The sequence below is a fragment of the Canis lupus genome, chromosome 10 (assembly GCF_011100685.1).
Source record: "Canis lupus familiaris isolate Mischka breed German Shepherd chromosome 10, alternate assembly UU_Cfam_GSD_1.0, whole genome shotgun sequence".
NCBI lineage: Eukaryota > Metazoa > Chordata > Mammalia > Carnivora > Canidae > Canis > Canis lupus.
In genome coordinates this window covers 27452544-27466869 of record NC_049231.1, presented here as the reverse complement: position 1 = coordinate 27466869, position 14326 = coordinate 27452544, and the positions used below count along the sequence as shown (strand labels likewise).

At 51.9% G+C, this 14326-nt stretch overlaps 1 protein-coding gene across 2 annotated transcripts in view; it reads right to left on the bottom strand.

The window, feature by feature from the left end:
* The window catches only part of TMEM184B (transmembrane protein 184B), a 49587-nt gene that overhangs the window by 7523 nt on the left and 27738 nt on the right, over nt 1-14326 (bottom strand). For both annotated transcript variants that reach the window (XM_038550608.1, XM_038550609.1), the window contains exons 4-5: nt 3448-3538; nt 2901-2976 (exon numbers count right to left, since the gene is read on the bottom strand). In XM_038550608.1, coding sequence (XP_038406536.1) covers nt 2901-2976; nt 3448-3538 — 167 coding nt within the window. The remainder of the gene's footprint in view (nt 1-2900; nt 2977-3447; nt 3539-14326) is intronic.

Here is a 14326-nt window from a genome sequence, read left to right as displayed (position 1 = left end):
GACAGGGGAATGTTTTCTGGAAGCTCTCCCACCTCTATGTGTTCAATAAAGCCTCCACTGGCCTGCTCGGCCACTGGAGGAATTCTGGAACCAGGCTGTTGCAGCCCCTACGGAGGCTCCCGCAAATTCAAGGGCAACCCACAGTGCCCATAAAACCACCAGAATCGGGGCACCTGGGGAGCTCAGCAGTTGAGCCTTCAGCTCAGGGTGTGATCCTGGGGTCCTAGGATTGAGTCCTGCATCGGGCTCCCCTAAGTCCTGCATCGGGCTCCCCTAAGGGAGCCTGCTTCTCCCTCTGCCTCTGTCTCTGCCTCTCTCATGAATGAATGAATGAATGAATGAATGAATGAATAAATAAAATCTTAAAAACAAAAAACCACCAGAATCACCATCTTCTTGAAATCAGTAAATCTAAGCCATAATAAGGCTCCTTCTCTGGAAGTGGGAGCAGCTTTAAAATAAGGCTAAACCGGGGATCCCTGGGTGGCGCAGCGGTTTAGCGCCTGCCTTTGGCCCAGGGCGCGATCCTGGAGACCCGGGGTCGAATCCCACATTGGGCTCCCGGTGCATGGAGCCTGCTTCTCCCTCTGCCTGTGTCTCTGCCTGTGTCTCTCTCTCTCTCTCTGATGACTATCATAAATAAATAAATTAATAAAAAAAAAAAAATAAGGCTAAACCATGGGCAGCCCCAGTAGTGCAGTGGTTTAGCACCGCCTTCAGCCCAGGGCGTGATCCTGGGGACCCGGGATCAAGTCCCACGTCAGGCTCCCTGCATGGAGCCTGCTTCTCCCTCTGCCTGTGTCTCTGCCTCTCTCTCTGTTCCTCATGAGTAAATAAATAAAATCTTAAAAAAAATAAAATAAAATAAGGCTAAACCAGCGTGACTCCAAGTCAGGCAAGGACCCTGGGGCAGAGAAAGTAACCTGGTGAACCCAAAAGCTTTTGCCCAACTGGGGACCAGAGCACAGTTTGTGGGGAGTCCCAGGAGGCCTGAACTGCGAGAAAGCACCTGTAATGCTGCCATCAGCAACCCCTCCCCAAATTCCCTGGCCCCACCACCCACCTTGAGGGAGCAGGACCGGTATCTGGGGAAAAGGCAGGAGCCGCACTTTGCACCCATAGGTATTAGGAGCCTGCCAACAAGCTGCTGCATCCTTATCCATGGAGTGCACAAGAACCCCCACGACAAAGCACTGTTACAGGTGAGGAAACTGAGGCACAGAGAAGCTAAAGTCGCAGAAGAGTCAGCAGAGCCCCTGTCTCAACCACATCCCTGAGTCAGATCCAAAATCAGGCAGTGGTTCCCAAGTCAGGCTGGACACAAGAATCACCCTCGAGCTGCAAACACCACCTGAGGCCCAGAGCTCCACGCCAGACTGTCTTCATCAGGCTGCAGTTTGGAGGGGGGATTGAGAGGGGGCTGACCAGAGAATGTCTACTGTGAACCAGCTCTCCAGGAGATTCGGATCCTAGAGAAAGCCCCGGCCCTGGTTTTCTCAGGAGAAAGCAGCAGAGTGCTCTCTCCCTAGGGAAAGGGGTACAAAAGCTGTTTTTATCCTCTGTCCTCTTACTACCTCTCCCTGCCACTTCCAGAACAGCAGCAAGACATCCGAACCCACAGGGCCAGGGAATCATTTATAACAAGGCTATGCAAGCTAGTGATCATGGGATCAAAACTTTGTACACAATATACTCATCAAAGAAGGCAGTGAGTCACAGCTGGGCCCAGGGAGGCTGAAAGGCTGGTAAACAATGGCTCTGGAAGGCCCCACCCACCATGACCCCAGGACACTTTTAACTCTTTGCCTCCAGGCCAATCCAGCAATGCCCAAAAGACTGAATCCAGCAATGCCCAATGGAAGGCAGAGCTGGCAGTGGCTGGGCAGACCTGAGGGTAGACCTAGCGCGTCCGTCCAGGTAGGTGCTTTGTGGGTGTGTTCAGAGTGCACGCAGGGGCCCTGCACAGAAGGGAATAGAAAGGCCAGCCCTCCGGTGGCCGCGGTGATCAACTGTGGTGTTCATTTCCCCTTGAGACTACTCTGGCAATGCCAGAGGAGCCAAGAGAGGTCTTGGCACCCCAGGAGATTGCACACCAGCAAGGCGAGGCACCTCAGACTCTCTCTCCCCAGACAAGAGGCAGTGGGTTCCGTGCCAGTCTGTGCTGACGGCTTTCCATCCATCACCACACCCATGCATTCAACCATCCCTCGAGATAAATATCCATATGCCTACTTTACAGATAAGGAAACTAAGTCGGGCTCACAGAAGTTACAGCACTTAGCCAAGGTCACACAGGCAAGAGGAAAAGCTGAGAATCAAACTCAGATGGTCAGACACCCAGGCCCATGTGCTCCACCACAATACCACACGGCCTCCGCCCAGGCTACTTCAGACCACAGGGAAGGCAGCCGAGGAAACCGGAAGCTGGTGGCCTGCCAGCTGGGGAACGGGGAAGAGCCCAGACACTCGCAGGCCTGTCCTGGCACGTAGCTTTCATGTAGAAGCCCTGCTGGCCTCTAGCTACAAGCTGATGAGGAGTTTCGAACTGAGATTTCAGAATCCCCACGCACTTCCTGATTCTCTCACATACACTAAGACCTGCTTGGTTGGAGTGGGAGGAAGGACAGGTCCACTTCCTCCCCAGGGCCACCACAGACCCCTTCAGGACACCTGTCACTACCCCTTGGAGCAGGTGCATTCCTAACAGCTTAGGGGATGGATGCTGGGGCCTGGGGCACTTCACGGGGGTATGGAGAGCCCACAAGTGGGGACTGGAACAGCCTACAGTGGGGTCCTCTGGGCCCGACACCCGCCTCTGCTGTTGGATGACCAGGGGCAGCCCGCAGGCTCCTGGGCCCTGGCCTGCAGCCCCGGACCAGGGCAGATGCTAGGGCACACACCTGCTTGCAGAATCGCAGGAATCCAATGGAGTAAGTCTTTCCCCAGAGACAGCACGTGCCGTACATACAGCTGGACCTGGAAGAGACAAGTGGAGAAGCAGTTGGCAGGCAGACAGCCAGGATTTGGGAAAGGTGGGGCTGGGGAAGGCCACCCTCCCTCACATCCACAGGAGCCCCTTGGCAGAGAGGACAGGGCTGGAAACGGGGCATAGATCCCAGGCAGCCTTGAAGTGGAGGCCAAGCACTGCACTGGCCTGGGGTGGGGGCAACAAACAGACTTGAAAAGTACTGTATGTAAAGACTGCAAGAGGAGAAAACAGGCAGACAGGAAGGGACAAGAAGAGAAAGAGAAAGAAGAAACAAGAGCCAGCCAGGTTGTCCCCAGAGTCCCCAGGAACAGTGTTGCTCAGGAAGCGAGGAGAAGCACGACAGGGCTAGGTCACGGGCATAGCCAGTCTGTGTGTCCAGCTGATACCAGGACGGCTCGAAGAACATCAGGCCCGGGAAACCGGGTGGTGGGGGGGCTCCAGGGAGACTTCAGACTCACTCGATGGGCTTCCCTCTGATCTCCGACATGATGGAACTTTCTCCCCCGAGGTATTCATAGCATAGGCTCAGGAAATTATAGATGACCAGGGCTGTGAAAAATATTCAGAGAAAATCACTCGAGTCAATAGGACGGGTAAACAGATGATGGAATCCTGAACAGCAACAGGAGTGAAAGCACCGTGGTCATGGGCAGCAGCAGGGCCTTAAGGACCCGCACCATGAATGTTCCATTTATAATTGAAGTCGGGCAGAGCGAGGTCAAGCTGTTTAGGGCTATGTACACACACGGCTGGTCATGCCATAAAGAAACATGAGGGAGTGGTTAGCATGAAGTTCCGGATTGTGTGGGGAGGCCGGAGGAGGCGGAGACAGGGGTGGGCTCGCTGGGGGATCTGGCAAGGAGCACATCCACTGTGGGACTCAACAGGCGCCGCTTTGTAACTACTTATCCGTTTCACACACTTTTCTGTATGCGTGTGTTAGGGATCGGAGTTCTACCACAAAACGCTAAAGCATTCTCTAGGGGGATTTAAAATTTCTCAGGAGAAATTTTAAGCAGGAATGAGACAGGAGAACCTCTATCCATTCACCAACCCATGATGAGAGGTGGCTTCTGCAGGCCACCAGAAGCTCCAGGGGGATGTACTAAGGGGCGCGAAACAGCACAAATGTGCTGAGAAGCTGGGCCAGCTTGCTCTGGGTGCAGCTCGGGATCTCCACAAAGATACAAGGCTGTGACAGACCAGCGGCATAGAAGCATATTGTCAATGCTAGAGATAAGTCAACATGTGCAAGCGGTCTTCCGGTTAGAGGATTCCTACGGGGTCAACAGGCTGAAGGCTGCGGCCTGCAGGGTGCTGGGAGCACCAGGACGTGCCAGGAGCAAGGATGGGGAGAGTGGAGAGGAGCAGGAGCACAGAGGCCACCAGAAGGAAAGGCCGCAGGAGGAAGATCAGGCCAAGAGCAGGGGATCTAGAGCAAAGAGTGTGGGTCCAAATGGGGTAAGGGGACAGGAAAGCAAGGGAAGCACCGGCAGCCCTGCACACAGGGGGCTCCTCATCTGATCCTGCTGCCCTGCAAGGCTCCCAGCCCTGAGCTTGGCATTCAAATGCCAAGTCTTCCCACAGTGACTTGGCCCCGCCCACCCCACACATGGCCTTGCCAGCAACTAGATGCCCCTCTTTCCCGCAGGTTACCATGACGTCCATCCTCTTCCCTTTGTGCTCCCACTGCCTGGGGTGCCCTTCCCTCTGTGTTCCTGGCACCCATGTGTCCATCAGACTCCCGGAGAGGTCTCTGGCCCTACCACAGCGGCTGGTATGTTCTCATCCATGGAACCGCCGGCTGCAGACACTGTGCAGTACTTCCTGCCCTGCAGCATGGCTGGCATGACCCCGATTGCTCTCATGGGACTGCAGCCCACTTCTTCCCCAGAGCACGGACACAGCACTTGGCACGTAGCAAGCACACCACTAACGTGGCACTACCTCGAGCTAGGGCATATGCGGTCCTGGTGGCAGAGCTCCAGGCAAATGCTGGCCTTCAGCAATTTGATAAGGAGTATTTTTGAGGTGCTATATACCTAAGCTATTAAAGGCTCACACCCACAGCTAGGGTGGGGGTCCCAGGAGGCACCCACCACTGAGCTGTGACTGTCCCTTTATAGAAACAGAGCAGAGGGTTTGTGATGAAGATTTGCCCCTGATTAGCTGTGAGTCTCTCTGTGCCTCAGTCTCCTCATCTGTTCTATGGGGACAATAGAGATACCTACTTACCCTGCCAGGTGGTTTGAAGTCTGAGCACGCAAACTACTCAGAAGAGTGGTTGGCACTTAGCAGTGCTTGCTAGGTGGCCATTACTATCTATCTGCTTGTCTTCCTCAGGGGCCAGTGTCCCTTGCTGGGGCTGAGGACCCTGTAAGGCTGCCTGCCTGGCATGGAAGCAGCTCAGGATATGTGGGACTACAGTCATCTCCACTGAGCTCCAAAGCACTCTTCAGTGACAAGAACTCTGGGGCAATGTGGTAGGGGTGGGGGTGGGCATCAAGCCAAATCTGATGTCAGTCTGCTAATGACCTTTGATCAAGGCCGCAGGATGCCAGGTAGAATGGATGTGCCCATTCCAAGCTGGGTCCAGCTACTTTGTGGCCAATGGTACTTTCCAAAGATGGCCACACCCTGGGACACCACCTCCTCTCTGCGAGGAGATAGGGTCTTCTTCCCTCTCTTTGCATCTGTGGGGACCGGGGAGACTAAAGCAGAAGGGTTGCTTCAAGACATCTGACGCTGGGCTTAGAGAAGGCCTCTTTCCCTGGTTCTTTCTTGAGAACCTCTCGAGAGGTTCTCAAGAAATGCCTCCCCTTGGATGTAGCCACCATGCTTCAGGGAAGCTCAGCCCAGCCCACATGGAGAGACTACCCAGAGGTGGCTCATGTGGGAGGCACTGAGGCCCCAGGCGATGCCAGCAACTGCCAGACACATGAGTGAACCAGACTTCAGACCCCACCCTCCAGCTGAGGGTCCCTTAGTGGAGGCTCAGAGAGCAGGGCACAGGGACAGACTATCCATACTGTGCCCTGTCCAAATTCCTGAGCTGCACTATCCATGAACAAAAGAAATGGTTTATGCTAGTCCATCTGGGATGATTATTCATGCAGCCAGAGTAAATGTATACATATACACACATATGTTTGTGTGTGTACCTATATAGTGTGTATGTATATGTGTATGTATAGTATGTCTGTGTATATAATGCATATATATGTGTATATATGTAAATGTGTGTATATACAATGTGTGTGTATATGTGTGCACATGTATGTGTATGTACATAAGTGTATGTATTGTGTACATATATACACACAATGTATCTATGTGTACATACATGATATAAAACCACTCCGAGAGTCCCCAGAATGTGCCATGAGCTTTCACATTCTGGTGCCTCTGCTGACTTCCAGGGGCAGGTCCTGCTGAGATGCCACCTCTCACTCGCCAACCCTCCGTCCACGGCCAGGCTCTCTCCACACACCACACTCTCACCATTGATCCACCCAATCCTTTCAGTACAGGGGCGGCATAATGAAGCAGGGGAACCACAGGCCTGAAGGCAGACTGCCAGGGTACAGAGGACAGCTCCACCACTAAGCTGGTGACCTCAGGCAAGTTTCTTAAGTGCACTGTGCCACGGTTTCCTCACCTTTAAGCCAGGGCTAACAGCAGCAACTTCCTCGAGGAAAGAAGTGTGACTCCTTTGCTAAGGCTGAGCTCATACTTCACCGTCCACAGCATGTGTCCTATTGTTCTTCCCATACTATAAACTCCTCGCAGGTAGGAACTGAAACCTACTCTGACTACCAGAGGGCTTGGCACTTACAATCAACACAGAAAGAATGAACAGACAGACATGGGCCTTAACTCGGGGTAAGGCTCAGAGAGGCGGGCCAGGCACATGGTCCACACTCTTCTTGCCTGCAGAGCCTACCCTTCCTGCACAGATGCACCTTCTAAAGCAATCAGACTCGGTCCCCAGACAGAACTCTCAAGAGAAGACAACAAGGCCAAGGTTCATCAGCCCCTTTGTCCATAACCACCCTCCCAAGCCAGGCTATCTCACAAGCCACTGTTGAGAGGAGCTTGGCACCTGAGCACATGTCCTTTCCTGTGTCATCACAGATGTCAGCACCCTCCTGAGTCACGTGGTTGAGCCGTCTATCCCTATCCGGCTCTGCATTCAACTGGCCAGAATCATCAAATGTATCCACCTCTCTCAGTTCGAGGCTCTTGACGTCCTCCCAGCGCTCCAGGGCCAGCGGATCCATCAGACACCAATACACTGATGGTTTCCTTTAAAGAATCACTAGGGAATCAATAATGGTTCTCAGAGAAGGGAGACAAGATGGAATCTCCTCGAGATGACTCAAACAGCCCACATCAGCACACACTGACCATCTGGACAGATCAATCCCCTCTTAGGATTATAAAGCCAGGCAAAACACTATCCCCATTCCAGCAAGGATGTTTACAGTGGGCAACTCCATACACACCCCAGGAACAAGCTCAACGATACACAGCCCTGGGCATGAGAAGAGTAAGAACGCTGGGCTGGAGGCCAGCAGTGTGGGTGTAGTGCTTGGCCAGCAGGCTTGCTGCTTGACTGCTCCTCTGACCCCAGCTCCAGTTCTGCTCCCTGGAGAGGCCCCAGAGACACAAAATGACTCTATGCCTCCCTACGTACTAATCACAGCCTGCGTTCCAGGCTCTGTGCTAGGTCCTGCAGACACAAGAGTGACCAAGGGACCCACAAATCAGGCCCTCCAGTCTGGAGAGGAGCATCTAGCAGGAGGGAAGGGATGGTCCTTCTCTCTCTCCTGTCCTGGAGAATGGAACTTTCTGTTCCATTCTTTTTTTTTTTTTTTAAGATTTTATTTATTTACTCATGAGAGAGGCAGAGACACAGGCAGAGGGAGAAGCAGGCTCCTTGCAGGGAGCCCGATGTGGGACTCCATCCCAGGACCTGGGATCACAACCTAAGCCAAAGGCAGATGTTCAATCACTGAGCCACCCAGGTGCCCCTTTCTGTTCCATTCTAAATACCAAATCTTAAAGACTGATTGATTTAATTTGACAAGGGGGGTGGGGCACAGGCAGAGGAGAGGCAGAGAGAATCTCAAGCAGACTCCCCACTGAGCACTGAACCCAACCTGGGACTTGATCCCATGACCCTGAGATCATGACCTGAGCCAAGACCAAGAGTCGGATGCTTAGCTGACTGAGTCGCCTAGGCTCCCCCTAGATACCAAATCTTAAATGGTCTAGAAACAAATGCACAAAATCAGGAGCAAAGGACCAAGATGGGAGATAAAATGAGCATCATATTGGAGCCTTGAGGCCTGGAGAAAAGAGATCAGGGTCACTCTCTTCAATATAAGGGGTCAGACAGGACCCACCTGGTCCCGGAGGCAGAGCCAGGCCTTCAGCGTAATATAAGAAACAACTGCCAACAGGCCATCTTTGGAGATGAAAGGTAGTGAGCTCTGTGCTGGTGGAAGCATGCAATCAGAGGCTGGCAAGCCTCTCAGCAGACATTATACAGGGGTTCTTAGAGACTGAGTCTTTACAGGTCCCTTCTGACCCTGAGACTTGAGGCCTTCTTTCCTCACTGGCAGCATCTCTAACCCATAGCTGCCTGGACAGGGGGCTGTAATTCAAGAGGCTGCTCTCCACTTGGCCTCCCACCTGTGCACCCAGAACAGGCACCTGCAACAACATATTCCCAAGGAGCCCCCAGGGCTTCAGAGAGGATCCACCAAGATATGCACTCTTGCTGCCCCTGGCAGCAGTTCCTGGGGTCAGTAGTCCTCACAAGTTCCCTGCTACAGGTCAGATGGGCACATTTGTCTGTTCCTTCACTAACCACTCACTGGACAACTGGACGTCTACAGTGTGCCACCCTCTGGGTGCAGAACCTCAGTGACCCTAGGTGCACCTGGCCATTCCAAGCTCACTTCCTCCACATACCTTCAGCACCTACCGCTGACCCCTAGGCCTTAGATGCACACAGAGAATTTGGTTATCTGGAAAGATGTGGGGGCGTTCCACATGGCAGGTAACTTGAGGAGGAGCACAGAAAACTTAATTCTGACCACTTTGGACAAAATCTTCGGTGCTCAGAAATAGGGGCCTCAGAAAATGCTTCCCCCCCTTTCCAGGGATTGTCATGGACAGTAATGGATGCAGTGTGCTACTGCCCTAGTGGGCTGGGGTCTGCCTGGAGCTGCTCCAGTGGTAGCATTCCTCTCCTCCCTTGCGTTTTTTCTGCCCTCTTGATCCTGCTTATTGCTGCTTCCTGCCACCTAGATTGCTGTTTCCGATGCCTCTTCTGATTGGTTTCCTCTCAATACCTTTCTTCATTCTGATTGACTGAGCTCTTGTAATGGCCAGCTCTATCAGCAGGGGCGCCAGCGAGGATCACTACAGCCAGTGCTGCTAGCACACTGGCCTCTGGGTCTCTTGTGGCCCTTGGCTGGGTTCCATTTATCCTGGCTGTACTCTCTCTCTGCCCAGGAAGACGTTTTACTTTGGGCCAGAGTCCAGGAAGTGAGGTTTGTCCACAATCTGAAGCGAGGTGAAGGCAGCATCATTCTTTGACTATTTCATGTAAAATCTCCCCTCCTAACCAGAGGCCATGCTTTCCATGGGAGAAAGCTGTCCTGCACTCCTCTATGGAGCTGGACATGGAGCCATTCTGGGGACCCAGAGACCCAGGGCTGCACCTGGCCTCTGACAATTAGTCTCTAGGTAGTTGTAAGCTTCTTAGCCCACTCGAATTCTTTTTCTCATGAGCACAAAGTGGGGATGATCATACATCTACCAGGTAACTGGGAGTTGAGAATGAACTAACAGTAATGAAATATGTGGCAACACAAATACCACACAAACAATAATCACAACTCAGTGCCTGCATAAAGCAACAGTGGCAGCAGGTCTCCCTCCCTCAACTCTGGCCCTCTGCACCCCTCTGATCACAGAGGTCCCCAGGACTGTCTCAGAGACGTCTTTAGGAGCTACCCCTTGCCCTGAGCACAAACACTACATGTACAAAGGAGGCTCATTCCGCCCTCCTTGGTCTACCTGCCCTGATGGCTCGTCCTGGCGCCACGTGAATTACAGCCCCTGCCAGATGGTGGAAACGTGGTCCTGGGTGAGCCACATACTTCTCTAAGGCTCAGACCCCTCCTTAGAAGACAGCAATCCTGCCGATATGTGGGGGTTAGTACTACTCGCTCCCCTCTTCCCTGCTGAAAGGCAAACTGATGGCGGGGTATGTGCACAGTGCCAGGGACAGCAGAGCAGAAATGCTGAGTACAGCTCTGGAAGACACAGTGTGGTCACTGCCTTGGGGAAGGAGCCAATGAGAGCCCCAGGAAGCCCGAAAACTGGATGCACTGGGCAGTCCTGAGGGCATAAGGAATGTGAGCTCCAAGTCGGCCAGTAGAGCTACTGGGCTTTTAACTCTCAAGACAGGTTGAGACAGTTCTGTCCTCAGAGAACATGGCTCAGCAGAGGGCAACGAGGAGATGTGCAGAAAGTGGATGAGGCCTGAAGACAAGGGGCGAGATGTCGGGTCTCTTGCACCTTCAGCTCAGCCTGCCTGGTTTTTGCCTCCCAGGCTGGAGATGAGAATGTAATTCTCTGGGGAAAGAGACCCAGTATGAAAAGGTATTCACTCAGTGTCTGCCCCTACCACAGGCATAAAGATGGTAGAGGACATACCATGTATCCTGTCACTTAAATGGGAGGCCCAGCAGTTTTAAGACCCATTCATAAACACAAAAATAGCCAAGGACACTAGGCATTTGAGGAGAGCTTCCAACACAAAGGTCAAAGACCCAAGCTAACAGATGAAAGGAACTCAGGAGGCAGAGATAACACAGGGAGCAAAAGAAAACTGTAATTAGCATCTCCAGAGAGAGAAGAAGAGATACTCTATATCCAATACCAAGAAACAGGGGCTCTAAAAAGAAAAAAGGACAGGGAAGAGCTCCTGACATTTTACAACACGATAAAAAAACAAGAACAAAACAAACAAAAAAACCCCACCCTCAATAGAAAAGCTGAAGGGTAAAACAAACAAACAAACAAACAAATAAATATAGAGCAAGCAAGCAAGCAAGCAAACAACCAAGCTTGCTCACTCATGGGAAGCAGAACGAAAAAAGAGCTGAAAATTATAAGGAAAATGGGAGGTTCAATTCACAAGTTCAACATCCTACAACAGGAATTCCAGAATGGGAGGACAAAGTGGAGGGGAAAAAATTATCAAAGAAACACATAAGGGGCAGCCCGGGTGGCTCAGCGGTTTAGCGCTACCTTCGGCCCAGGGCGTGATCCTGGAGACCCAGAATCGAGTCCCACATTGGGCTCTCTACATGGAGCCTGCTTCTCCCTCTGCCTGTATCTCTGCCTCTCTCTCTCTCTGTCTCTGTCTCTCATGAATAAATAAATATAATCTTAAAAAAAAAAAAAAGGATCAGAATCCAGCAGACTTTCCTGTAACAACACTGGAAGCTAAAAGACAGGGAAACACGTCTTCAAAATTCAGAGTGAGCATGATTTCCAACTTAGAACTGGATTCCTATCAAACTCCAGATAGGATAATAGAGTAAAAATATTTGCAGATAATTTTCAGATTAAAAAAACTCAGCACGCACATGTACACTTTTTGCCAGGAAGCTCCTGGAAGATACGGATTGACCAGAAAGGGAGAGCAAACCACAAATGAGGGAAAGATGGCATCCGGGGAACAAGTGATTCAGCACAGGAGAGGTGAGTGGGAGTCCAGGGATGGTGGTGTGGAGAAGACTCAGGACAAGAGCCCAAATGGAAGATGCCAGAAAGCAGCCCGTTGAGACCAGAGCAAGAAGAGCAGGGCTCGGGGGATTGCCTGCAAGGGAGACCCGGAGCTAACACAGGACCTGGCACATCTAACTACACAGAGATGGGTTTCTCTTTTCTGACCAACAGAAGTGTTTGGGGATAAATTAATGATAGATACACAGAAAGCAGAGCAAAAACCAAGGTAAGCAATAACCAGAGGAAAATGAGAAGTTATACAGGGAATGTAGGCTTGGGACACTATAAGGCTCAGCTTTTTTTTTTTTTAAAGATTTATTTTTATTTATTTATGATAGAGAGAGAGAGAGAGGCAGAGATACGGGCAGAGGGAGAAAGAGGCTCCATGCCGGGAGCCCGACGCGGGACTCGATCCCAGGACTCCAGGATCGCACCCTGGGCCAAAGGCAGGAGCGAAACTGCTGAGCCACCCAGGGATCCCCTATAAGGCTCAGCTTTGATCAAATTTATGGACAGGTGGGAATGCCTGTGTGGCTCCGCAGTTGAGCATCTGCCTTTATTAGCTCAGGTCGTGATCCTGGGGTACTGGGAACGAGTCCCAACATCAGGCTCCCCACTGGGAGCCTCCTTCTACCTCTGCTTATATCTCTGCCTCTCTCTGTGTGTCTCTCATGAATAAATAAAATCTTAAAAAAATATTTATGGACAGGTAATAATGCAAACACTGAATAATGAAACTGAGAAAAAACTGTATCTAGTCACAATGAAAAGATGAAGAGAAAAAAAAAGATGGAGAACTCTGTGTGTGTGTGTGCACGCACACATGTGTGCATGTGCATAAGGGGGTGGGAGTAAGATACTGAAGTCAAAGCTTCCTACAATAGGTCACTGTGTAATGTTATCTGAAATTGAAATATCAAGAAACAATAGTATAAGCATATTCTTAGGTTAGTCTAGGAAAAAAACAAAGTTGAAAAGAGTTGAAAATGCAGTGAACTTGGGAGTGAAGAGTCAGGGTAATTTTTTGTGTTTCAATTGTGCACTAGTAACTTATGAGAGAAAAATTTGTTGAGGGCAGCCTGGGTGGCTCAGCGGTTTAGCGCTGCCTCCAGCCCAGGGCCTGATCCTGGAGACCCGGGATCGAGTCCCACGTTAGGCTCCCTGCATGGAGCCTCCTTCTCCCTCTGCCTGTGTCTCTGCCTCTCTCTCTCTCTCCTCTCTGTGTATTCTCATGAATAAATACATAAAATCTTTAAAAAAAAATTTGTTGAGTTGTTGTAATTTTGTTAAAAAGAAGAACAAATGTCTGCAGTGCCCAGCAAGAGCCCACTGCCGGGCTCTGAAACCGGGGTCCTCCAGCACAGCCCGACTACTGTTCCCCCTTCTCCCCCTGCTGGGATCTGGGGGCACTGAGAAGGCAGGCTGGGGTGGGGAGGGGTACGAATGGGGGCCTCTTTTTGAATTTTAAGGAAAGCCCTCCATCCTTACCTCTGCAGGGGCAGGTTCTGTAGATGAAAGGATATGGGGAGGGAGGCAGTCTGATGCAGGGAGGGAGGAGGTCTGATTCGGAGCAGAGTGGCAGGAAAGGGCAAGGGAGGGCCAAGCCCACCAACTCAGACGCTAAAAGCTGGTGAACTCTGGGGCAGCCTGCACTTCCCCGCAGCTGCTGTGCTGTTTGTAAACTCCCTGGGAGAGGCGGACAGGCTGGCCCACAGGCTGGGGGATAATAGTGTTGCTAGGAGACATGCCTAGCAGGGAGGCAGACTTCTTACTAGGACCTTTAAGGGGACCAAGAGGAAGGTTGGGGCAGGCAGGGCCTGAACAAAGAGGCTTCTGGAGTGGGGGGACCCAGGGGACCATCTGCTTCCACCTCTGGGGCAGAGTGAGAGTGGTACAGACATCTCCCTGGCAGTGCTTTGCTTCTGCCAGGTGCCCCAATCTTTAGAGTCCCATAGAGAAGGGAGACTACACCTGCCCCCTGGACCACACAGGAGAGGATCCCCATTGGCGGCAGGGAACAGCTCTTTGCTTCTGAGGGAACCAGTGGGCAGAGGTCGCTCCTGAGCACCCATTTGAGATTGGCACATGATTGGAAAAGGATTCTCAACACCAGCCTTTGCAGCTCCCCAGGGACCTAGAGGCTTCCCTGGATCCTGCTGCTTCCAGGGACATCAGGCATTAGAGCGCTAGTTATGCCCACAGCAGGTCTCCACCCGGCCTCAGTATTCTCACCTGGCAGAGCCTCAGTATTCTCACCAGCCTGGGGATTTGATGGGGCCCCATGCGAAGGGAAGGCGCACAGGACTGTTTGGTCAAGTCCCTTATTCATTCAGAAATTATGGACTGAGTGAGCACCTACCAAGTGCCTGGCTCTACTGGCATGGGCTCTCTGCTTGTTCCTGCTCTCCCAGAGCTAAGCCTACTCAGGGAGACGAGAGCCGACCAGGCACACATGCTGTACTTGCATGCTCAGCTGCTACCATGGTCAGGCCTTGAGGATGCACGCAGGGTGCTGGGAGAGGA